At 41.2% G+C, this 26,194-nt stretch overlaps 1 protein-coding gene across 1 annotated transcript; it reads left to right on the forward strand.

Moving 5' to 3' along the window:
• Positions 1-1,779: 1,779 nt before the first annotated feature.
• Positions 1,780-13,166, forward strand: LOC106570274 (glycoprotein endo-alpha-1,2-mannosidase-like protein). Its single transcript, XM_014142409.3, has 4 exons — positions 1,780-3,110; positions 3,325-3,434; positions 8,055-8,131; positions 11,616-13,166. Exons 1-4 carry the CDS (start codon positions 2,603-2,605, stop codon positions 12,250-12,252), a joined length of 1,332 nt encoding a protein of 443 aa, XP_013997884.1. The 5' UTR covers positions 1,780-2,602; the 3' UTR covers positions 12,253-13,166.
• Positions 13,167-26,194: the final 13,028 nt, after the last annotated feature.

The following is a 26,194-nucleotide window of genomic DNA, read 5'->3' on the forward strand; positions in this document are numbered from 1 at the left end:
ACAAGGTCAGTAGTACGGTGCCCCTTTTGATATATAGGGTTAGGTGCATTGTTCAAGGGCATATCGACAGACTTTTCACCTTTCCGGCTTGGGTATTCGAACCAGCGACTTTTTCATTACTTCCCGCTAGACTATTTCAGCACCCTGGACAGCTCTTACCGTTAAAGCGAACGCCCTAAAAACAAACCGTTCATGATGTTTTGAAAGTTATATCTAGCGCGTCCACGAAGACTAGGCCTAGTATTCAGAAGAAGCATTCATTTGTCAAGACACAACGTTGAATTTTTTCATAATAAGTCAATTCCAGAGCTACAAAACGGGATTGATGATTTACTTCAAGATTTCTCGAGCTATATCGTTATTCGATAACGAAAAGTGTCCATGTTAAATTGTTCTCACAATTCAAACTCGTTTTAACGATACAAGGAGTCCCCCTAGTGGTGACGGATGTATATGCATGCACACAGTGAGAGATGACATCTTTCTCCATCATCACTAAAGACCACTGAACCTGTCTGTCACTTTCATTAATACCGTATGCCTCGGATGCTCACCAGTCATATTTCTCACATCAAGTTTACTGTTAAACAATGTCTCTCTCATCCCACTAGATGTCACTCTGGTTCTGTTCCAATTTTTCGTGGGCCTAAACTGGATCGAGGATTGTTTGAATGAAATAGATGGAGAGTTTATATTTTGGGGCATGAAACCTAAAGACAAACTCATATACAAATCATAATGAAGACAATATCAACAGAATAACATAATGAAACAAAATAAGAAGCCTTAGGCTATAAAAAGCAACACAAGCACAGTCAGGTTCCCTCCATAACAGAAAAGCCTGACTGATTATTATGGAGAGCTGCGAGCTGTGCCAGTGGGCGCGATCTGGGGAGAAGATCCTAGCCGTGGGTGTCCACTCCACTCCGGTTCCCAGTGCCCGCTGCCGGTGCTGCGGCCCTAATCCCACCGTGTGAGTGGGTATCTGCCTCCCAGTAGCTAATCCTGCCAGGCATTCTAGCTCGTCCAAAATGATGTGGTGGGTGGCATCATCTTTCATCTCAACCATCAACTTCAAAGTTTCCACATATTTAAATGTTTTAATGTTTTCGACATCCTCAGCCCACGGATGCTTCGTGGAATTGTAAATATCCTGTGTGAAACGCAATAATGATCAAGACGAAGTATTTAAAAGATTCACGATTCTGATTTGTTAGCTTCTATCTTTATTGATAAGGAACAAAATAAATCACAAAAGTGCTCAAGGTGCCACACAAGAGCACGTAGCCCTCTCTGTTATTTTATCTTTGTCATTGTTTTCACTCTCCACTACCATAAACTGACAAACTGTGTTCCACAGCCTGTAGCCATAGGCTATATCATATAGCCAAAATCATACAAGTTTAATCTCTTTTGTTCAATAAATAATAGACGTCAATGTGTCCATATTGTAACATATAGCCAACATAGCCTATAGTGTGAACAGCCAAATGATCCGCGAGAGAACGGATTTTCAAATAGGAGGATAGCAAGAGAATATAACGTAGCCTACTTCTACCCATAGATACTGAGTTAAAGTAACCATATTCAGAGCAAACAAAGGCAAAAGCAATAATAAGCTACCCATTTGTTCCACGCGCGCTGTATTTTCCTCTCAGAACAGTGCGCGGGGTTAATCCATAGACAATAAAACCAGGGTTAATCCCACCCACTCTGCTCACCCCCGCAGCCTGGTGCTCAGACACCCCTCCCCCTCTTCCTCCGGCTGAGTTTCGTGAGAAAACGATCAATTTATAAACAGTCTGCCTAAAACCGAACGTCGACCAAGTCTACCGTTCTGGAGATGTGATGGATTATAACGGCTTGTTCCCGAAAAAGCGGGTTTAAATGCATAATCAACGGAGACAAGAGACGGGATAAACAAGGGGCAGCGTTAGCAGGCGAGCGAGAGCAATTGCAGAAGACAAAGGTAACTGTGCTACGAACTATGTGATGAATTAACAGTCGAGAAGAACAGTTGGGAGTGTGCAGGAGGCAGAGTTTGAAAAAAGCTCCAGAGATTGTCTTTTGAAATATGAACAGAGCGACATGCTTGTTTTTGTCTCCATCTCTTTCATTGGAATCCACAGATGAGCTCTCGGTGGTCGGGAAGCATAACAACCCTAACACGACGATGCCCTGAAATGGTAATGACAGTCATTATGAGAAGCTAAACTGTAACCGTTAGAGACATATATGCTCTTCATGGATATACAGGGAGAAAGGAGAGATTCGTTTAAAAACACATGATCAGGAAAAAATGATAGTTTGAGAGGCTATAGCTTAGATGTTTGAAGGGACATGTATTCGATTCGTTGCGTTCAAGTCGAAAATCGAACTCAAGCCACGAACGCTGGCACTCTGAAATCTATAACCAAACGCACAAACCACTGCAGAGATTGAGTGGCTTTTCCCACATTATTTTCTTGCTAAGTGTGTATACTTGAAGACTATAGGCTACATGTTGATGAAAGAGACGGACATAGATCTACTTATGATATAGTTTCAACGAAAGCACATAGCGGTCTATAGGCTACTTTCAGCACCTCGGACAGCGACCACAATGACACGGCTGCGCAAGAAAGCTTTCATTGCACTTTTCTTATTCACTCTCTTCATCTTCGGGACGATGATGGGCCTCAGAACACTGAAACCCAGCGATGGCTTCTCAGACCTGGCCCCGGGCATGGGAGAGTTTGTGAGGGAAAGAGGAGGCGACCATCGACGGCCAGTCTCAAACGACATGGTAGTTTCCCCTGGTCAGTCCCATCTAGCCAGCGACACCAAAGTCGTCTTCACAAAATCCGACCGTGACTACAGTATATTCTACGACGTACAAATATTCTATTACCTGTGGTATGGCACCCCACAGATGGACGGTAAATATATTCACTGGGACCATGTTCTAGTGCCGCACTGGGACCCTAAGATCGCCCCCAGCCACGCCAAAGGAAGACATACTCCTCCAGAGGACATAGCGTCGAGTTTCTTCCCGGAACTAGGACCATACAGTTCCAGAGACCCCTCCGTGCTGGAGTCACATATGTCGCAGATTGAAGCGGCTGCAGCAGGTAAGGGATTTTGGCACCACTAACCCCTCCAAACTTAAATATTACCATCAAAAGGTGTCCTGAACATGATACTGTACCTCTTAAATATTGAAGTATTAAAGTAGCTTCACTTAAACTCCTCCATTCATCTGCACCAATTATATGAAGGGTTGTTATAGGCCTACCCTTATGTCAATATTTATACCAGAGATGTCACTAACCGTTTCCGCCTCAGGTGTACTGGTTCTGTCCTGGTACCCGCCTGGCATTGCAGACAACCATGGTGAGCCATGTGAAGACCTGGTGCCTGCTGTCATGGACGCTGCCCACAGACACAGCATCAAGGTAACTGGTGAGAGAACTGGTATGTTTTTACAATTTATGGTGCTTTACTGAATTCATAAATGTCTGGCTGCAGGATTGGGGTCCATTCCATTCCAATTCAGTCAATTGGAATTTCAGTTGACTTCCGGATTGGACTGAATTGAAATGGAATTCACCCCAACCCTGGCTGGTTGGCTGGCTGGCAGTGATGATTGGTTAGTAGGTGCTTCCAGGTTTATGTTTTTCACTCAGATTGTTTAACAGTCTGTCACAAGAGACTATGTTAACTCCAACCTTTGTTGTAGTAGTCTAAGTGAGTATCAGTCATGGTCTTTGAGCCTAAATAAATACATAGAAATATTCCTGTTGCCAAAGCTGAGTGAGCAGCCACAGTGTAATTCATAACTTCACTGTGTTCACTCGAAGACAGACGCAATGCATTTCATTTTTAGAGGGTGAAGTGTGTGATTTTGGAATGTATTTTCTATGTATAAAACCATCTGTTCTAGCCCACTTTCTTCCTCCATCTTGTATATTATTGATGTAGACAGAGAAAACACATTTCTTCAACAACCTCACAAGTCTTTGGGTGCTTCACAAGGTCCTCTGAAGGCAGACAAAACATTTTTTCAGGATTTTTAAACCAAGGGATGACAGTTTCCATTTGACTTGGAAGAGTGACTCAGGGGACACGGTTCAAGCTACTCTTATACTGCTTGACTTTCAGTCTATTGAAGCCATTAGAGATGTTCTGTACATTCATGCACGCACCCACACAAGGACACACTCACACGAACAGCATTGGCGTAACTGGGGCTGACCATGCAGCCTGAGGCCTGTGTGCATGGCACGAGAGGGTCTCTCGCACGCACGCACGCACGCACGCACGCACGCACGCGCCTGCACACACACAGTGTATACAGCTGAGGAAAGGGACTCGTTGAACAGCACATCAGCTCACCTTGCCACTCAAAACCAGCCACGACACAAACTGACAGCCCAGCTCGGTCGCTGCTGTGTCAAACACCGTGTTGCCATGGAAACTGTTTATGAAGACCTTGCAGCCTCTTAAAAAAAAAGGGAGCCAGAGAGAGGGAGTGGGTGTTCTTTCCTTTCTATCTAGCCTGCCACGCTCTGTCATTCATGGTTCGACTGTTCTATCAACAGTTGACGGTGAGGTGAAGTAGACCTTTCGCTATACAGCAGCTGAGGTAAACATCCTAGTTGTCAGGCAGTTTAAGACTGGTCCCATATCTGTTTGTGCTGTCTCGACAATGACAGTAGGTGTTGGCTATACAGCACAAAGAGATCTGGGATCAGGCTAGTCTAATCCTGGGGTGAGAGGGGGCAGCTGCCACAGTCCTATTCATGTAATTTGGATCATACACAGTCATCTGTGTCACAGCAATCACAGCCATCTAAATGCTGAGAGATTCCCTGTTGATCCTTCAAGGTGTGGTGTGTGAAATCTGGATCAGATCCAGGTCTCCCTTAAAAAAATAGTTTTTAAACCTCAAGGGATTTCATTCTGGTTTGATGTTTGATGTATAGACCTTATATGTATGCCATATGCTGTAAGGCCCTGGTATGGTTCATTGAAGGGTTGGCAGGTATTATCTCTCAGTTGCAGCAAAGACAGAGTCACAGAGAGAAAAAGGCCTTAGGTAAAACTTTAAAGTAGAGAGTATTATTGCCTTAAAGTAGAGAGCAGTATCCTGATTATTATCTCCTGCAGATAAAGTTCACTGCCGGGCCACTGGAAGGAATACAACTCCAAAATCCATTTTCTTTTCTTAAATGAGGATGGAGGATCACTTGAGATCAAAGAGAGGGTGAAGTCCTGAGTTTGGATAATGGATATGATCGCTGGGAGCTAGGAGTGTCTGCTTCAGTGGTCCGCTCTTCCTCATCGGACACACTCGCACGCACCCCCCCATTCTGTTTGATTGCTGATGTTACCTGGACCAATCCCTATGGGGCCTCAGAGTCAGAGTCAGAGAAGGAGAATTTATTTAAAGATGATCCACCAGCTAAGCGATCTCTGATTGTCTGATCCCAGCCCTCTGATTAGCTGATCCCAGCCCGGAGGCCTCTGACTGTCACGTCCTGACCAGGTAAAGCGGCCATAGTAAAATGGTCAGGGCATGGCAGGGGGTTGTTTTGTGTAGGTTTTGGGGTTTTCTGTTTCTATGTGGGAGTGTTCTAGTTTGCTATTTCTATGTGTTGTTTTTCCATGTTTGGCCGGGTATGGTTTCCAATCAGAGGCAGGTGTCTTTCGTTGTCTCTGATTGGAAGCCATACTTAGGCAGCCTGTTTTCCTTTGGGGGTTGTGGGTAGTTGTTTTCTGTTTTAGTCGTAAGTACCTGACGGAACTGTTGTTGGTCGTTTTTCTTGTTTTGCTGTTGAAGTGTTTTCATTAAAGAATTAAGAATGAGCACTATCCACGCTGTGTCTTGGTCTCCATTCCACGACCCCTGTGACAGAACTACCCACCATAAAAGGAACAAGCAGCGTGAGAGGAGGTACCTGGAGTCATGGACGTGGGAAGAAATCCTAGATGGAAAGGGACCCTGGAGCCAGGCTGGGGAGTACCAGCGCCCGAAGGAGGAACTGGAAGAAGCGAAGAGGGAACGACGGTATTACGAGGCGTTGTATCCTCCAATTGAGGAGGTGAAGCGGCAGCCCCAAAAAACTTTTTGGGGGGGACATAAGGGGAGTTTGGCTAGGTCAGGGGGAGCCCTGACCTAACTTCCCGGGCATTTCGGAGAGAGCCATGGAGGAAACCAGAACCAGTCGGGGAATCAAGAGCGGAGTACGACGCTAGATTCCGGAGAGAGGGACTGGCGGAAAGGGCACGACGGAGCAGGCGCACAGAGGGGCGAGCAATGCAGTATGGAGTAATGCGCACTATGTCGCCCATACGCACTCACAGTCCGGTGCGGTCGATACAGGCTCCTCAACGTTGTCGTGCGACAGTTAGCCGGCAGCCAGGTAAAAGTGCTTCGGCTCAACGTATCTGACCTCCAGTGCGGCTCCTCGGCCCAGGATATCCTACGCCTGCTCCACGCACGGTACCCCGCATTCCCCAGCACAGCCCAGTTCGTCCTGTGCCGGCGCTCCGCCCTTGCCGGGCTGGCATCAGCATCGAGCCAGGATGGGTTGTGCTAGCCGCAAGCACCAGACCTCCAGTAAGCCTCCATGGCCCAGTACGTCCGGTGCCGGCTCCGCGCACTCGTCCCCCAGTGCGCCCTCCGCTCCTCAGCCCGGAGCCTCCGGCAACGCTCCTCAGCCCGGAGCCTCCAGCGACGCCTCCCAGTCCAGAGCCCCCGGCGACGCCTCCCAGTCCGGAGCCTCCGGCGACGCCTCTCAGTCCGGAGCCTTCAGCGGTGGTCTGCAGCCCAGAGCCTTCAGCGGTGATCTGCAACCCAGAGCCTTCAGCGGTGGTCGGCAGCGCAGAACCTCTGGTAATGATCCACAGGTCAGGGTTCTAGAAGCAGAGGGATCTGCGGGCAGAACGGGGGCTACGCCCGGAGCCACCTCCATAGCTGGAGGATTGGCGGAAGGTCTGGGTGTAGCACAGGAGCCGTCATTGACGGTGGCCACCCTCCCTTCCCTCCCTTTATGTTTAGGGTTCTTTTTGTGGGGTTTTGGTTTGGTGCAGTCGGGGTCTGCACCTTCGGGGGGGGGGGGGGGGTACTGTCACGTCCTGACCAGGTAAAGCGGTCATTTGCCATAGTAAAATGGTCAGGGCGTGGCAGGGGGTTGTTTTGTGTGGGTTTTGGGGTTTTCTGTTTCTATGTGGGAGTGTTCTAGTTTGCTATTTCTATGTGTTGTTTTTCCATGTTTTGCCGGGTATGGTTTCCAATCAGAGGCAGGTGTCTTTCGTTGTCTCTGATTGGAAGCCATACTTAGGCAGCCTGTTTTCCTTTGGGGGTTGTGGGTAGTTGTTTTCTGTTTTAGTCGTAAGTACCTGACGGGACTGTTGTTGGTCGTTTTTCTTGTTTTGCTGTTTTCATTAAAGAATTAAGAATGAGCACTATCCACGCTGCGTCTTGGTCTCCATTCCACAACCCCAGTGACACTGACACACACACTAGTCTGACAAGATCAATATCATCCGTTCGCTTGGTCCCCAAAATAACTGTCATTCTGGATGGACACTGATGCATGAAATTTGAGAACCCACATATTGATTCTCTGAGCCCCAGGAAAAGGTTATACTATTTAAGGATGGATAAGCTAGTTGGAGGATACATGGCAAAACACATTGGTTTTAACAATAATGAAGAGTTTCTGAAATCCATTTCCATTGTCCTCTAAGAGTTCCTGAATATTTCCCTCTCTTCATGTACCTTAGGATTATTTTACTATGCCAGTGATTTGAACAGTCAAACGCACAGATGGTGCTCACCACACCTTACCAATTGAATTCTGAAGGCATTGACATACTGCTTTTTAATAGCACAATCAAATGGCAATGTGCTGATATACTACTGAATATTACTTCTTCCTTTACAGAACCGTATTTACATCGAAGTGGTATAATAATGCTTCAAAGACCTTGAAAATGTGTATTGCAGACAGTATTGTCCTCTTTATTAAGGGTTTATAATGATCCGTATCCCTACTCTGTTCACACAGGTGGCGTTCCACATCCAGCCATACAAGGGTCGGACCGACCTCAGCATGCATGATAACATCAAATACATTATTGACAAGTAGGTTGATCTTCCACTGTTCTATACATCCACATCCAAATCTCCTCCTTTTCTCTTTCTCGCTCTCTAGATCATTGACAAGTAAATTGGCCTTCGACTGTTCTGTACATCTGCATCCTCTAGCCAGCCAGCCACTCCACTTCTCATCTAATCTCCTTTCCTTTCTCCACTTCACTCTTTCTATCTCCACTCTCACTTCCCCCTATCTGTCTCTTGCACTCCCCACTTCTCTCTCTCGCTCTCCCCACTTCTCTCTTGCTTTCTCTCTCGCTGTCTCTCGCTTTCCCTACCTCTCTTTCTTTCACTCTCTCTGCCTCTCTTTTTCCTCTCTCAAAGTCATACAGATTAAGAAGGTCAGAGCTCTGCTTTCCTTATTAATGTCCAGTGACATTGGAGGTCTAGGGATCTGGAGAAATCAGAGTCCTCTTCAGGTCTGAAGGAGGTAGAGAGAATGAAACTGCAAGTAGCCTTTGTCCTGATTGGATTACTTTCCCTTTTATTATTAGAGTATTCATCTGAGGGCTTTAGACAATTGATAGTGCCACTAAAAAAATTGTACCTGTGGAAAAATGTATGAAAAGAGTTTGGCTATGGAACAGACCAGCAGTAAGTAGCCTGCAGGTCCCAAATCTCTTTGTGCCGTCTTGCCAACTCCAATGGTCATTGTCATGCCAAACATATTCATAACAACGACTATAGTAGAGGACAAACGTAGAGGGCAGAAAACAAATATGTGATTGTTTATCTAATGAGGCATGATAGTGATCCACCTAAACATTGTCCCAACATTGAGACACCCTCTGTGGTTGGGCGGTAGGGTTGGTGCATCGTTGTCAAGCTAACTGAACTGTGATGATCGTGATTGAGGACAAGCCTAGTATACCTTATTTCCAGGGTGAGATGTTTCTGCCAACTTCTGCACAACCAACTGTGCTGTCCATCTGCCTGAAAAGAAACCACAGAGAGAATGAGAAGGGAGGGGGGAGGGGATGCATTTCTATCATCTGATCTCTCCATCTACAATGTTCACACACTCCAAACTTGCTCTTAAAATAATAGCACCATTCCACATAATAGCATTTTCTGTAGACATCTGACACTTCACCCAATTGAGAACGCTTCTGTTGACGGAACCTGCTGCTTTGTAACAAGTGTATATATATCCTACTGTTCAAAAGTTTGGGGTCACTTAGAAATGTCCTTGTTTTTGAAAGAAAAGCAATTTTTTTTATCAATTAAAATAACATCAAATTGATCAGAAATACAGTGTAGACATTGTTAATGTTGTAAATGACTATTGTAGCTGGAAACGGCTGATTTTTTTATGGAATATCTACAGTTGAAGTCGGAAGTTTACATACACCTTAGCCAAATACATTTAAACTCAGTTTTTCACAATTCCTGACATTCAATCCTAGTAAAAAAAACCTGTCTTAGGTCAGAGGATCACCACTTTATTTTAAGAATGTGAAATGTCAGAATAATAGTAGAGAGAATTATTTATTTCAGCTTTTATTTCTTTCATCACATTCCCAGTGGGTCAGAAGTTTGCATACACTTAATTAGTATTTGGTAGCATTGCCTTTAAATTGTTTAACTTGGGTCAAACGTTTTGAGTAGCCTTCCACAAGCTTCCCACAAGAAGTTGGGTGAATATTGGCCCATTCCTCCTGACAGAGCTGGTGTAACTGAGTCAGGTTTGTAGACCTCCTTGCTCACACACGCTTTTTTAGTTCTGCCCACAAATTGTCTATGGGATTGAGGTCAGGGCTTTGTGATGGCCACTCCAATACCTTGACTTTGTTGTCCTTAAGCCATTTTGCCACAATTTTGGAAGTATGCTCAGGGTCATTGTCCAATTGGAAGACCCATTTGTGACCAAGCTTTAACTTCCTGACTGATGTCTTGAGATGTTGCTTCAATATATCCACATAATTTCACATAATCCTGCGTCATGATGCCATCTATTTTGTGAAGTGCACCAGTCCCTCCTGCAGTAAAGCACCCCCACAACATGATGCTGCCACGCCAGTCCTTCACAGTTGGGATGGTGTTCTTCGGCTTGCAAGCCTCCCCCTTTTTCCTCCAAACATAACGATGGTCATTATGGCCAAACAGTTCTATTTTTGTTTCATCAGACCAGAGGACATTTCTCAAAAAGTACGATCTTTGTCCCCATGTGCAGTTGCAAACTGTAGTCTGGTTTTTTTATGGCGATTTTGGAGCAGTGGCTTCTTCCTTGCTGAGCGGCCTTTCAGGTTACGTCGATATAGGACTTGTTTTACTGTGGATATAGATACTTTTGTACGTGTTTCCTCCAGCATCTTCACAAGGTCCTTTGCTGTTGTTCTGGGATTGATTTGCACTTTTCGCACCAAAGTACATTCATCTCTAGGAGACAGAACACGTCTCCTTCCTGAGGGGTATGACGGCTGCGTGGTCCCACGGTGTTTATACTTGCGTACTATTGTTTGTACAGATGAAGGTGGTACCTTCAGGCATTTGGAAATTGCTCCCAAGGATGTACCAGACTTGTGGAGGACTACCATTTTTTGGGCCGATTTCTTTTGATTTTCCCATGATGTCAAGCAAAGAGGCACTGAGTTTAAAGGTGGGCCTTGAAATACATCCACAGGTATACCTCTAATTAACTCAAATGTTGTCAATTAGCCTATCAGAAGCTTCTAAAGCCATGACATCATTTTCTGGAATTTTCCAAGCTTTTTAAAGGCACAGTCAGCTTAGTGTATGTAAACGTCTGACCCACTGAAATTGTATAACAGTGAATTATAAGTGAAATCGAACCCACAAATGCTGTTGCTCCAGATACTCAACTAGTCTAAAGAAGGCCACTTTTATTGCTTCTTTAATCAGCCCAACAGTTTTCAGCTCTGCTAACATAATTGCAAAAGGGTTTTCTAATGATCAATTAGCCTTTCAAATTATAAACTTGGATTAGCTAACACAATGTGCCATTGGAACACAGGAGTGATGGTTGCTGATAATGGGCCTCTGTATGCCTATGTAGATATTTCATAGAAAATCAGCTACAATAGTCATTTACAACATTAACAATGTCTACACTGTATTTCTGATCAATTTCATGTTATTTTAATGGGTAAAAAATGTGCTTTTCTTTCAAAAACAAGGACATTTCTAAGTGACCCCAAACTTTTGAACTGTAGTATGTGTGTGTGTGTGTGTGTGTGTAGCACCCGCCACAGTCAGAGATTATGTAATTTAAATATATATATATATAAATATATATATATATATATATATATATATATATTTAAATTACATAATCTCTGACTGTGGTGGGTGCTACACATTGGAGGATTGGCTATCTATACTCATGATATGTTTATCTTCTTGCATGTTCACTTCCCTATAAAAAGAAGCGTGATTTGTATGTATACTGCAATTCAGATTCTAGCTGCATATGTAAACATGAACTAAACTAAACTAAATCTTTACCGCATAGGTACGGGAACCACCGCGCCTTCTACCGCTTCAGGTCGACCACGGGGCGGATCCTTCCTCTGTTCTACGTCTATGACTCCTACCTGATCCCGCCTGAAGCCTGGGCCGACCTGCTCCACCCCGCCGGCGCCCACACCCTCCGCGGCACGCCATACGACGGTGTCTTCCTCGCCCTGGTCGTAGAGGAACGCCACAAACATGAAATCCTGGCCGGTGGCTTCGACGGCATGTATACGTACTTCGCCTCCAACGGCTTCTCCTTCGGCTCCTCTCACCAGAACTGGAAGGCGGTTAAGGCCTTCTGTGATGGTAACAACCTGCTGTTTGTGCCCAGCGCCGGGCCGGGATACGTCGACACCGCAGTGAGGCCATGGAACAACCACAACACGAGGAACAGGGTCAACGGTCGCTATTACGAGACTAGCCTGCAGGCGGCGTTGTCTGTGCGGCCGGAGATCGTGACCATCACGTCATTCAACGAGTGGCACGAGGGGACACAGATTGAGAAGGCGGTGCCTAGGAAGACGGTGTCGCGGCTGTATCTCGACTACCAGCCCCACCGGTCAGATCTGTACCTGGAACTCACCAGGAAGTGGGCCGAACACTTCAACAAGGAGAAAGACAAGTGGCTCATGTAGTGGACAGGACTCCTGACTGGACTGGGTTCGATGGGAATAATGCCTTTTGGGTGTGACTGGAGCAAGTAAAACTGAGGAGCTTTTCACACTACTGAGCTGAGCCGGACCGAACCAAACCAAGCTGCATTGAGCTGGCCTGGTTAGTGGTTACACGTTCTCTATAGTTGCTGGAACCATGCTGAAAAGAAAAATGTGGAAAGAAAATAGCACAGACAGAAGTTTGATTTGGGTCAGCATGATAGTTTGAAAAGGGAAGGAGTGGCCTCACTGCTGGGTATTCTGGGTCGATATGAATATACATTCCTCTATGTATTTATTTAGACAGTGAAGCTAAAACTTGCAAATGTGGCCCTATACTCCAGCATTTTGGATTTGAGATAAAATATTTCATATTAGGTGATAGTACAGAATGTCACCTTTTATTTGAGGGTATTTTCATACATATGTTTTACTGTTTAGAAATGAAATACCTTAATGTATCTAGTCCCCCAATTTGAATACCTTATTTTTTCACAAGTATTTGGACAAATTCACTTATAGCGTATTAAAGTAGTCAAAAGTGTAGCATTTGGTCCCATATTCCTAGCACGCAATGACTACATCAAGCTTATGACTCTACAAACTTGTTGGATGCATTTGCAGTTTGCTTTGGTTGTTTATCGGATTATGTTTTTCCCAATAGGAACTAAATGGTCATTATAAACTGGGTGGTTCGAGCCCTGAATGCTGATTGGCTGACAGCCGTGGTATATCAGATCGTATACCATGTGTATGACAAAACATTTATTTTTACTTCTCTAATTACGTTGGTAACCAGTTTATAATAGCAATAAGGCACGTCGGGGGTTTGTGGTATATGGCCAATATACCACGGCTAAGGATTGAATCCAGACACTCTGTGTTGCGTAGTGCATAAGAACAGCCCTTAGCTGTGGTATATTGTCCATATACCACACCCCCTCGTGCCTTATTGCTTAAATAATGTACTGGAGTCACTTTTATTGCTTCATTGTCCAAATAAGTACAAAGGGGAGTGTATGCCTTTGACTATAAACAAATGGGACTGAGACTGCTCACACCATTGACTTAGGCCAGGTGGAATTGTTGCTCTCAGAGGGCAAGATGGAGGTTCCACTATATTGCTTACACCTATCCAATCCTCTCAGATCTGCCAAAGTGTCTAGGGGGAGAGGGCTAGGGGTTGATTTGGGATTCAGGGGTACACTCATGATTTAACCTGTCTCTGTGTTCATCAACTCTTCGGTTCTTCTCTCAAATGAACATTCCAGAGGACTTTTTATCACGATACCTGGTTTCTTTTTGAACATCTGAATATACAACAAAGTTTAATCGGTTGGTTTACCTCGACTTATGTTAGTGGCAAGAAACGCTCTGTTTTGAGTAACTTAAGTATATTCCTTTCAAATTAGTTCTGTTATGATGATCGCCACAGTAATGATAGAGCATTGGGGTTGTGTAGTGTGGGTGAATTCTGTTGTGATGATAGAGCATTGGGGTTGTGTAGTGTGGGTGAATTTTGTTGTGATGATAGAGCCATTGGGGTTGTGTAGTGTGGGTGAATTCTGTTGTGATGATAGAGCCATTGGGGTTGTGTAGTGTGGGTGAAGTCTGTTGTGACGATAGAGCATTGGGGTTGTGTAGTGTGGGTGAGCTTTGAGCCTTTCTGACTTATTCTTTCCTGTATTACTTTGAAATGGTGAAAGGAAACAGACAATACGTTTATTTATCTGAGAATACTTTGTGTGTTTGAAATAGAGTGGTTTCGACTAAGCCAAATCAGCAACGGTCAGATCAACCATTTGGGAAGGAGCCTGTTCTGTATTACACTCTTCTATCATTGTCCTGCCAAACTGTAATAGCTACTTTATCACTCAACTCAATTAGAAACCATGGGGTCAGTGCTGAATCTGTTGACTACCAACACCTTGTGGACTACCAGTGGAGGCTGCTGAGGGGAGAATGGCTCATATTAATGTCTGGAATGGATATTATTATGAGCCGTCCTCCCCTCAGCAGCCTCCACTGTTCGCTACACTGGCTGTCCTGCTCCACACACACACAGTACCCAAGCACATCACCCGTTAACCGCAAATACCCAACCAGGCTTTGGCGTTGTGCGGTTACATAAATGCCAGGCTTCACAGCCCCGTGCAATGGCAGGCTCCGACGTTCCTCATCATTACTGATCTTTCTAGCGCCAGGTGACAGATCAGATGATATGTTCCTACCATTATAGCTCAATGGATCAGATGTGTTCATACCATTATAGCTCAATGGATCAGATGTGTTCCTACCATTATAGCTCAATGGAACAGATGTGTTCATACCATTATAGCTCAATGGATCAGATGTGTTCATACCATTACAGCTCAATGGTTCAGATGTGTTCATACCATTATAGCTCAATGGAACAGATGTGTTCATACCATTATAGCTCAATTGATCAGATGGTGTGTTCCAACCATTATAGCTCAATGGTTCAGATGTGTTCATACCATTATAGCTCAATGGATCAGATGTGTTCATACCATTATAGCTCAATGGTTCAGATGGTGTGTTCCTACCATTATAGCTCAATGGTTCAGATGATATGTTCCTACCATTATAGCTCAATGGTTCAGATGTGTTCATACCATTATAGCTCAATGGATCAGATGTGTTCCTTCCATTATAGCCCAATGGTTCAGATGGTGTGTTCCTACCATTATAGCTCAATGGTTCAGATGATGTGTTCATACCATTATAGCTCAATGGTTCAGATGATGTGTTCATACCATTATAGCTCAATGCTTCAGATGATGTGTTCATACCATTATAGCTCAATGGTTCAGATGATGTGTTCATACCATTATAGCTCAATAGTTCAGATGTGTTCATGCCATTATAGCTCAATGGTTCAGATGATGTGTTCATGCCATTATAGCTCAATTGTTCAGATGATATGTTCATACCATTATAGCTGAATGGTTCAGATGATGTGTTCATACCACTTTAGCTCAATGGTTCAGATGATGTGTTCATACCACTTTAGCTCAATAGTTCAGATGATGTGTTCATACCATTATAGCTCAATGGTTCAGATGATGTGTTCATGCCACTATAGCTCAATGGTTCAGATGATGTGTTCATGCCACTATAGCTCAATGGCTCAGATGATGTGTTCATACCATTATAGCTCAATGGTTCAGATGATGTGTTCATACCACTTTAACTCAATAGTTCAGATGATGTGTTCATACCATTATAGCTCAATAGTTCAGATGATGTGTTCATACCATTATAGCTCAATGGTTCAGATGATGTGTTCATGCCATTATAGCTCAATGGTTCAGATGATGTGTTTATACCATTATAGCTCAATGGTTCAGATGATGTGTTCATACCATTATAGCTCAATGGTTCAGATGATGTGTTCATACCATTATAGCTCAATGGTTCAGATGATGTGTTCATGCCATTATAGCTCAATGGTTCAGATGATGTGTTCATACCACTTTAGCTCAATAGTTCAGATGATGTGTTCATACAACTTTAGCTCAATAGTTCAGATGATGTGTTCATACCATTATAGCTCAATAGTTCAGATGATGTGTTCATGCCACTATAGCTCAATGGTTCAGATGATGTGTTCATACCATTATAGCTCAATTGTTCAGATGATGTGTACATACCATTATAGCTCAATGGTTCAGATGATGTGTTCATGCCACTATAGCTCAATGGTTCAGATGATGTGTTCATACCACTTTAGCTCAATAGTTCAGATGATGTGTTCATACCACTATAGCTCAATTGTTCAGATGATGTGTTCATTCCACTTTAGCTCAATAGTTCAGATGATGTGTTCATACCATTATAGCTCAATGGTTCAGATGATGTGTTCATACCATTATTGCTCAATAGTTCAGATGATGTGTTCATACCACTTTAGCTCAATAGTTCAGATGATGTGTTCATACCATTATTACTCAATAGTTCAGATGATGTGTTCATACCACTTTAGCTCAATAGTTCAGATGATGTGTTCATACCATTATTACTCAATAGTTCAGATGATGTGTTCATACCATTATTGCTCAATAGTTCAGATGATGTGTTCATACCACTTTAGCTCAATAGTTCAGATGATGTGTTCATACCACTATAGCTCAATTGTTCAGATGATGTGTTCATACCACTTTAGCTCAATAGTTCAGATGATGTGTTCATACCATTATTACTCAATAGTTCAGATGATGTGTTCATACCATTATAGCTCAATGGTTCAGATGATGTGTTCATACCATTATAGCTCAATAGTTCAGATGTGTTCATGCCATTATAGGTCAATGGTTCAGATGATGTGTTCATACCATTATAGCTCAATGGTTCAGATGATGTGTTCATACCATTATAGCTCAATGGTTCAGATGTGTTCATACCATTATAGCTCAATGGTTCAGATGATGTGTTCATACCATTATAGCTCAATAGTTCAGATGTGTTCATGCCATTATAGGTCAATGGTTCAGATGATGTGTTCATACCATTATAGCTCAATGGTTCAGATGATGTGTTCATACCATTATAGCTCAATGGTTCAGATGATGTGTTCATACCACTTTAGCTCAATAGTTCAGATGATGTGTTCATACCATTATAGCTCAATGGTTCAGATGATGTGTTCATACCACTTTAGCTCAGTGGTTCAGATGATGTGTTCATACCATTATAGCTCAATAGTTCAGATGTGTTCATGCCATTATAGCTCAATGGTTCAGATGATGTGTTCATACCATTATAGCTCAATGGTTCAGATGATGTGTTCATACCATTATAGCTCAATGGTTCAGATGATGTGTTCATACAACTTTAGCTCAATAGTTCAGATGATGTGTTCATACTATTATAGCTCAATGGTTCAGATGATGTGTTCATGCCACTATAGCTCAATGGTTCAGATGATGTGTTCATACCACTTTAGCTCAATAGTTCAGATGATGTGTTCATACCATTATAGCTCAATGGTTCAGATGATGTGTTCATACCATTATTGCTCAATAGTTCAGATGATGTGTTCATACCATTATAGCTCAATGGTTCAGATGATGTGTTCATGCCACTATAGCTCAATGGTTCAGATGATGTGTTCATACCATTATAGCTCAATTGTTCAGATGATGTGTACATACCATTATAGCTCAATGGTTCAGATGATGTGTTCATGCCACTATAGCTCAATGGTTCAGATGATGTGTTCATACCACTTTAGCTCAATAGTTCAGATGATGTGTTCATACCACTATAGCTCAATTGTTCAGATGATGTGTTCATACCACTTTAGCTCAATAGTTCAGATGATGTGTTCATACCATTATTACTCAATAGTTCAGATGATGTGTTCATACCATTATAGCTCAATGGTTCAGATGATGTGTTCATACCATTATAGCTCAATAGTTCAGATGATGTGTTCATGCCATTATAGCTCAATGGTTCAGATGATGTGTTCATACCACTTTAGCTCAATAGTTCAGATGATGTGTTCATACCACTTTAGCTCAGTGGTTCAGATGATGTGTTCATACCATTATAGCTCAATAGTTCAGATGTGTTCATGCCATTATAGCTCAATGGTTCAGATGATGTGTTCATACCATTATAGCTCAATGGTTCAGATGATGTGTTCATACCATTATAGCTCAATGGTTCAGATGATGTGTTCATGCCACTATAGCTCAATAGTTCAGATCATGTGTTCATACCATTATAGCTCAATGGTTCAGATGATGTGTTCATACAACTTTAGCTCAATAGTTCAGATGATGTGTTCATACCATTATAGCTCAATGGTTCAGATGATGTGTTCATGCCACTATAGCTCAATGGTTCAGATGATGTGTTCATACCACTTTAGCTCAATAGTTCAGATGATGTGTTCATACCATTATAGCTCAATGGTTCAGATGATGTGTTCATACCATTATTGCTCAATAGTTCAGATGATGTGTTCATACCATTATAGCTCAATGGTTCAGATGATGTGTTCATGCCACTATAGCTCAATGGTTCAGATGATGTGTTCATACCATTATAGCTCAATTGTTCAGATGATGTGTACATACCATTATAGCTCAATGGTTCAGATGATGTGTTCATGCCATTATAGCTCAATGGTTCAGATGATGTGTTCATACCACTTTAGCTCAATAGTTCAGATGATGTGTTCATACAACTTTAGCTCAATAGTTCAGATGATGTGTTCATACCATTATAGCTCAATGGTTCAGATGATGTGTTCATGCCACTATAGCTCAATGGTTCAGATGATGTGTTCATACCATTATAGCTCAATTGTTCAGATGATGTGTACATACCATTATAGCTCAATGGTTCAGATGATGTGTTCATGCCACTATAGCTCAATGGTTCAGATGATGTGTTCATACCACTTTAGCTCAATAGTTCAGATGATGTGTTCATACCACTATAGCTCAATAGTTCAGATGATGTGTTCATACCATTATAGCTCAATGGTTCAGATGATGTGTTCATACCATTATTGCTCAATAGTTCAGATGATGTGTTCATACCATTATAGCTCAATGGTTCAGATGATGTGTTCATGCCACTATAGCTCAATGGTTCAGATGATGTGTTCTTACCATTATAGCTCAATTGTTCAGATGATGTGTACATACCATTATAGCTCAATGGTTCGGATGATGTGTTCATGCCACTATAGCTCAATGGTTCAGATGATGTGTTCATACCACTTTAGCTCAATAGTTCAGATGATGTGTTCATACCACTATAGCTCAATTTTTCAGATGATGTGTTCATACCACTTTAGCTCAATAGTTCAGATGATGTGTTCATACCATTATTACTCAATAGTTCAGATGATGTGTTCATACCATTATAGCTCAATGGTTCAGATGATGTGTTCATAGCATTATAGCTCAATAGTTCAGATGTGTTCATGCCATTATAAATCAATGGTTCAGATGATGTGTTCATACCATTACAGCTCAATGGTTCAGATGATGTGTTCATACCATTATAGCTCAATGGTTCAGATGATGTGTTCATACCACTTTAGCTCAATAGTTCAGATGATGTGTTCATACCATTATAGCTCAATGGTTCAGATGATGTGTTCATACAACTTTAGCTCAATAGTTCAGATGATGTGTTCATACCATTATAGCTCAATGGTTCAGATGATGTGTTCATGCCACTATAGCTCAATGGTTCAGATGATGTGTTCATACCATTATAGCTCAATTGTTCAGATGATGTGTACATACCATTATAGCTCAATGGTTCAGACGATGTGTTCATGCCACTATAGCTCAATGGTTCAGATGATGTGTTCATACCACTTTAGCTCAATAGTTCAGATGATGTGTTCATACCACTATAGCTCAATTGTTCAGATGATGTGTTCATACCACTTTAGCTCAATAGTTCAGATGATGTGTTCATACCATTATAGCTCAATGGTTCAGATGATGTGTTCATACCATTATTGCTCAATAGTTCAGATGATGTGTTCATACCATTATAGCTCAATGGTTCAGATGATGTGTTCATGCCACTAAAGCTCAATGGTTCAGATGATGTGTTCATACCATTATAGCTCAATTGTTCAGATGATGTGTACATACCATTATAGCTCAATGGTTCAGATGATGTGTTCATGCCACTATAGCTCAATGGTTCAGATGATGTGTTCATACCACTTTAGCTCAATAGTTCAGATGATGTGTTCATACCACTATAGCTCAATGGTTCAGATGATGTGTTCATACCACTTTAGCTCAATAGTTCAGATGATGTGTTCATACCACTTTAGCTCAGTGGTTCAGATGATGTGTTCATACCATTATAGCTCAATAGTTCAGATGTGTTCATGCCATTATAGCTCAATGGTTCAGATGATGTGTTCATACCATTATAGCTCAATGGTTCAGATGATGTGTACATACCATTATAGCTCAATGGTTCAGATGATGTGTTCATGCCACTATAGCTCAATGGTTCAGATGATGTGTTCATACCATTATTGCTCAATAGTTCAGATGATGTGTTCATACCATTATAGCTCAATTGTTCAGATGATGTGTACATACCATTATAGCTCAATGGTTCAGATGATGTGTTCATGCCATTATAGCTCAATGGTTCAGATGATGTGTTCATACCACTTTAGCTCAATAGTTCAGATGATGTGTTCATACAACTTTAGCTCAATAGTTCAGATGATGTGTTCATACCATTATAGCTCAATGGTTCAGATGATGTGTTCATGCCACTATAGCTCAATGGTTCAGATGATGTGTTCATACCATTATAGCTCAATTGTTCAGATGATGTGTACATACCATTATAGCTCAATGGTTCAGATGATGTGTTCATGCCACTATAGCTCAATGGTTCAGATGATGTGTTCATACCACTTTAGCTCAATAGTTCAGATGATGTGTTCATACCACTATAGCTCAATAGTTCAGATGATGTGTTCATACCATTATAGCTCAATGGTTCAGATGATGTGTTCATACCATTATTGCTCAATAGTTCAGATGATGTGTTCATACCATTATAGCTCAATGGTTCAGATGATGTGTTCATGCCACTATAGCTCAATGGTTCAGATGATGTGTTCATACCATTATAGCTCAATTGTTCAGATGATGTGTACATACCATTATAGCTCAATGGTTCGGATGATGTGTTCATGCCACTATAGCTCAATGGTTCAGATGATGTGTTCATACCACTTTAGCTCAATAGTTCAGATGATGTGTTCATACCACTATAGCTCAATTTTTCAGATGATGTGTTCATACCACTTTAGCTCAATAGTTCAGATGATGTGTTCATACCATTATTACTCAATAGTTCAGATGATGTGTTCATACCATTATAGCTCAATGGTTCAGATGATGTGTTCATACCATTATAGCTCAATAGTTCAGATGTGTTCATGCCATTATAGCTCAATGGTTCAGATGATGTGTTCATACCATTACAGCTCAATGGTTCAGATGATGTGTTCATACCATTATAGCTCAATGGTTCAGATGATGTGTTCATACCACTTTAGCTCAATAGTTCAGATGATGTGTTCATACCATTATAGCTCAATGGTTCAGATGATGTGTTCATACAACTTTAGCTCAATAGTTCAGATGATGTGTTCATACCATTATAGCTCAATGGTTCAGATGATGTGTTCATGCCACTATAGCTCAATGGTTCAGATGATGTGTTCATACCATTATAGCTCAATTGTTCAGATGATGTGTACATACCATTATAGCTCAATGGTTCAGACGATGTGTTCATGCCACTATAGCTCAATGGTTCAGATGATGTGTTCATACCACTTTAGCTCAATAGTTCAGATGATGTGTTCATACCACTATAGCTCAATTGTTCAGATGATGTGTTCATACCACTTTAGCTCAATAGTTCAGATGATGTGTTCATACCATTATAGCTCAATGGTTCAGATGATGTGTTCATACCATTATTGCTCAATAGTTCAGATGATGTGTTCATACCATTATAGCTCAATGGTTCAGATGATGTGTTCATGCCACTATAGCTCAATGGTTCAGATGATGTGTTCATACCATTATAGCTCAATTGTTCAGATGATGTGTACATACCATTATAGCTCAATGGTTCAGATGATGTGTTCATGCCACTATAGCTCAATGGTTCAGATGATGTGTTCATACCACTTTAGCTCAATAGTTCAGATGATGTGTTCATACCACTATAGCTCAATGGTTCAGATGATGTGTTCATACCATTATACCTCAATGGTTCAGATGATGTGTTCATACCACTTTAGCTCAATAGTTCAGATGATGTGTTCATACCATTATAGCTCAATGGTTCAGATGATGTGTTCATACCACTTTAGCTCAATGGTTCAGATGATGTGTTCATGCCACTATAGCTCAATGGCTCAGATGATGTGGTCATACCATTATAGCTCAATGGTTCAGATGATGTGTTCATACCATTATTGCTCAATAGTTCAGATGATGTGTTCATACCATTATAGCTCAATGGTTCAGATGATGTGTTCATACCATTATAGCTCAATTGTTCAGATGATGTGTACATACCATTATAGCTCAATGGTTCAGATGATGTGTTCATGCCATTATAGCTCAATGGTTCAGATGATGTGTTCATACCACTTTAGCTCAATAGTTCAGATGATGTGTTCATACAACTTTAGCTCAATGGTTCAGATGATGTGTTCATACCATTATAGCTCAATAGTTCAGATGTGTTCATGCCATTATAGCTCAATGGTTCAGATGATGTGATCATACCATTATAGCTCAATAGTTCAGATGATGTGTTCATACCATTATAGCTCAATGGTTCAGATGATGTGTTCATACCATTATAGCTCAATTGTTCAGATGATGTGTACATACCATTATAGCTCAATGGTTCAGATGATGTGTTCATGCCATTATAGCTCAATGGTTCAGATGATGTGTTCATACCACTTTAGCTCAATAGTTCAGATGATGTGTTCATACAACTTTAGCTCAATAGTTCAGATGATGTGCTCATACCATTATAGCTCAATGGTTCAGATGATGTGTTCATGCCACTATAGCTCAGTGGTTCAGATGATGTGTTCATACCATTATAGCTCAATTGTTCAGATGATGTGTACATACCATTATAGCTCAATGGTTCAGATGATGTGTTCATGCCACTATAGCTCAATGGTTCAGATGATGTGTTCATACCACTTTAGCTCAATAGTTCAGATGATGTGTTCATACCACTATAGCTCAATTGTTCAGATGATGTGTTCATACCACTTTAGCTCAATAGTTCAGATGATGTGTTCATACCATTATAGCTCAATGGTTCAGATGATGTGTTCATACCATTATTGCTCAATAGTTCAGATGATGTGTTCATACCATTATTGCTCAATGGTTCAGATGATGTGTTCATGCCACTATAGCTCAATGGTTCAGATGATGTGTTCATACCATTATAGCTCAATTGTTCAGATGATGTGTACATACCATTATAGCTCAATGGTTCAGATGATGTGTTCATGCCACTATAGCTCAATGGTTCAGATGATGTGTTCATACCACTTTAGCTCAATAGTTCAGATGATGTGTTCATACCACTATAGCTCAATTTTTCAGATGATGTGTTCATACCACTTTAGCTCAATAGTTCAGATGATGTGTTCATACCATTATTACTCAATAGTTCAGATGATGTGTTCATACCATTATAGCTCAATGGTTCAGATGATGTGTTCATACCATTATAGCTCAATAGTTCAGATGTGTTCTTGCCATTATAGCTCAATGGTTCAGATGATGTGTTCATACCATTATAGCTCAATGGTTCAGATGATGTGTTCATACCATTATAGCTCAATGGTTCAGATGATGTGTTCATACCACTTTAGCTCAATAGTTCAGATGATGTGTTCATACCATTATAGCTCAATAGTTCAGATGTGTTCATGCCATTATAGCTCAATGGTTCAGATGATGTGTTCATACCATTATAGCTCAATGGTTCAGATGATGTGTTCATACCATTATAGCTCAATGGTTCAGATGATGTGTTCATGCCACTATAGCTCAATAGTTCAGATGATGTGTTCATACCATTATAGCTCAATGGTTCAGATGTGTTCATACAACTTTAGCTCAATAGTTCAGATGATGTGTTCATACCATTATAGCTCAATGGTTCAGATGATGTGTTCATGCCACTATAGCTCAATGGTTCAGATGATGTGTTCATACCATTATAGCTCAATTGTTCAGATGATGTGTACATACCATTATAGCTCAATGGTTCAGATGATGTGTTCATGCCACTATAGCTCAATGGTTCAGATGATGTGTTCATACCATTATAGCTCAATTGTTCAGATGATGTGTACATACCATTATAGCTCAATGGTTCAGATGATGTGTTCATGCCACTATAGCTCAATGGTTCAGATGATGTGTTCATACCACTTTAGCTCAATAGTTCAGATGATGTGTTCATACCACTATAGCTCAATTGTTCAGATGATGTGTTCATACCACTTTAGCTCAATAGTTCAGATGATGTGTTCATACCATTATTGCTCAATAGTTCAGATGATGTGTTCATACCATTATAGCTCAATGGTTCAGATGATGTGTTCATACCATTATAGCTCAATAGTTCAGATGTGTTCATGCCATTATAGCTCAATGGTTCAGATGATGTGATCATACCATTATAGCTCAATGGTTCAGATGATGTGTTCATACAATTATACCTCAATGGTTCAGATGATGTGTTCATACCACTTTAGCTCAATAGTTCAGATGATGTGTTCATACCATTATAGCTCAATGGTTCAGATGATGTGTTCATACCACTTTAGCTCAATGGTTCAGATGATGTGTTCATGCCACTATAGCTCAATGGCTCAGATGATGTGGTCATACCATTATAGCTCAATGGTTCAGATGATGTGTTCATACCATTATTGCTCAATAGTTCAGATGATGTGTTCATACCATTATAGCTCAATGGTTCAGATGATGTGTTCATACCATTATAGCTCAATTGTTCAGATGATGTGTACATACCATTATAGCTCAATGGTTCAGATGATGTGTTCATGCCATTATAGCTCAATGGTTCAGATGATGTGTTCATACCACTTTAGCTCAATAGTTCAGATGATGTGTTCATACAACTTTAGCTCAATAGTTCAGATGATGTGTTCATACCATTATAGCTCAATGGTTCAGATGATGTGTTCATGCCACTATAGCTCAATGGTTCAGATGATGTGTTCATACCATTATAGCTCAATTGTTCAGATGATGTGTACATACCATTATAGCTCAATGGTTCAGATGATGTGTTCATGCCACTATAGCTCAATGGTTCAGATGATGTGTTCATACCATTATAGCTCAATTGTTCAGATGATGTGTACATACCATTATAGCTCAATGGTTCAGATGATGTGTTCATGCCACTATAGCTCAATGGTTCAGATGATGTGTTCATACCACTTTAGCTCAATAGTTCAGATGATGTGTTCATACCACTATAGCTCAATTGTTCAGATGATGTGTTCATACCACTTTAGCTCAATAGTTCAGATGATGTGTTCATACCATTATTGCTCAATAGTTCAGATGATGTGTTCATACCATTATAGCTCAATGGTTCAGATGATGTGTTCATACCATTATAGCTCAATAGTTCAGATGTGTTCATGCCATTATAGCTCAATGGTTCAGATGATGTGATCATACCATTATAGCTCAATGGTTCAGATGATGTGTTCATACCATTATACCTCAATGGTTCAGATGATGTGTTCATACCACTTTAGCTCAATAGTTCAGATGATGTGTTCATACCATTATAGCTCAATGGTTCAGATGATGTGTTCATACCACTTTAGCTCAATGGTTCAGATGATGTGTTCATGCCACTATAGCTCAATGGCTCAGATGATGTGGTCATACCATTATAGCTCAATGGTTCAGATGATGTGTTCATACCATTATTGCTCAATAGTTCAGATGATGTGTTCATACCATTATAGCTCAATGGTTCAGATGATGTGTTCATACCATTATAGCTCAATTGTTCAGATGATGTGTACATACCATTATAGCTCAATGGTTCAGATGATGTGTTCATGCCATTATAGCTCAATGGTTCAGATGATGTGTTCATACCACTTTAGCTCAATAGTTCAGATGATGTGTTCATACAACTTTAGCTCAATAGTTCAGATGATGTGTTCATACCATTATAGCTCAATGGTTCAGATGATGTGTTCATGCCACTATAGCTCAATGGTTCAGATGATGTGTTCATACCATTATAGCTCAATTGTTCAGATGATGTGTAC

This window comes from Salmo salar, chromosome 14 (assembly GCF_965601325.2).
Source record: "Salmo salar chromosome 14, fSalSal1, whole genome shotgun sequence".
Lineage (NCBI taxonomy): Eukaryota > Metazoa > Chordata > Actinopteri > Salmoniformes > Salmonidae > Salmo > Salmo salar.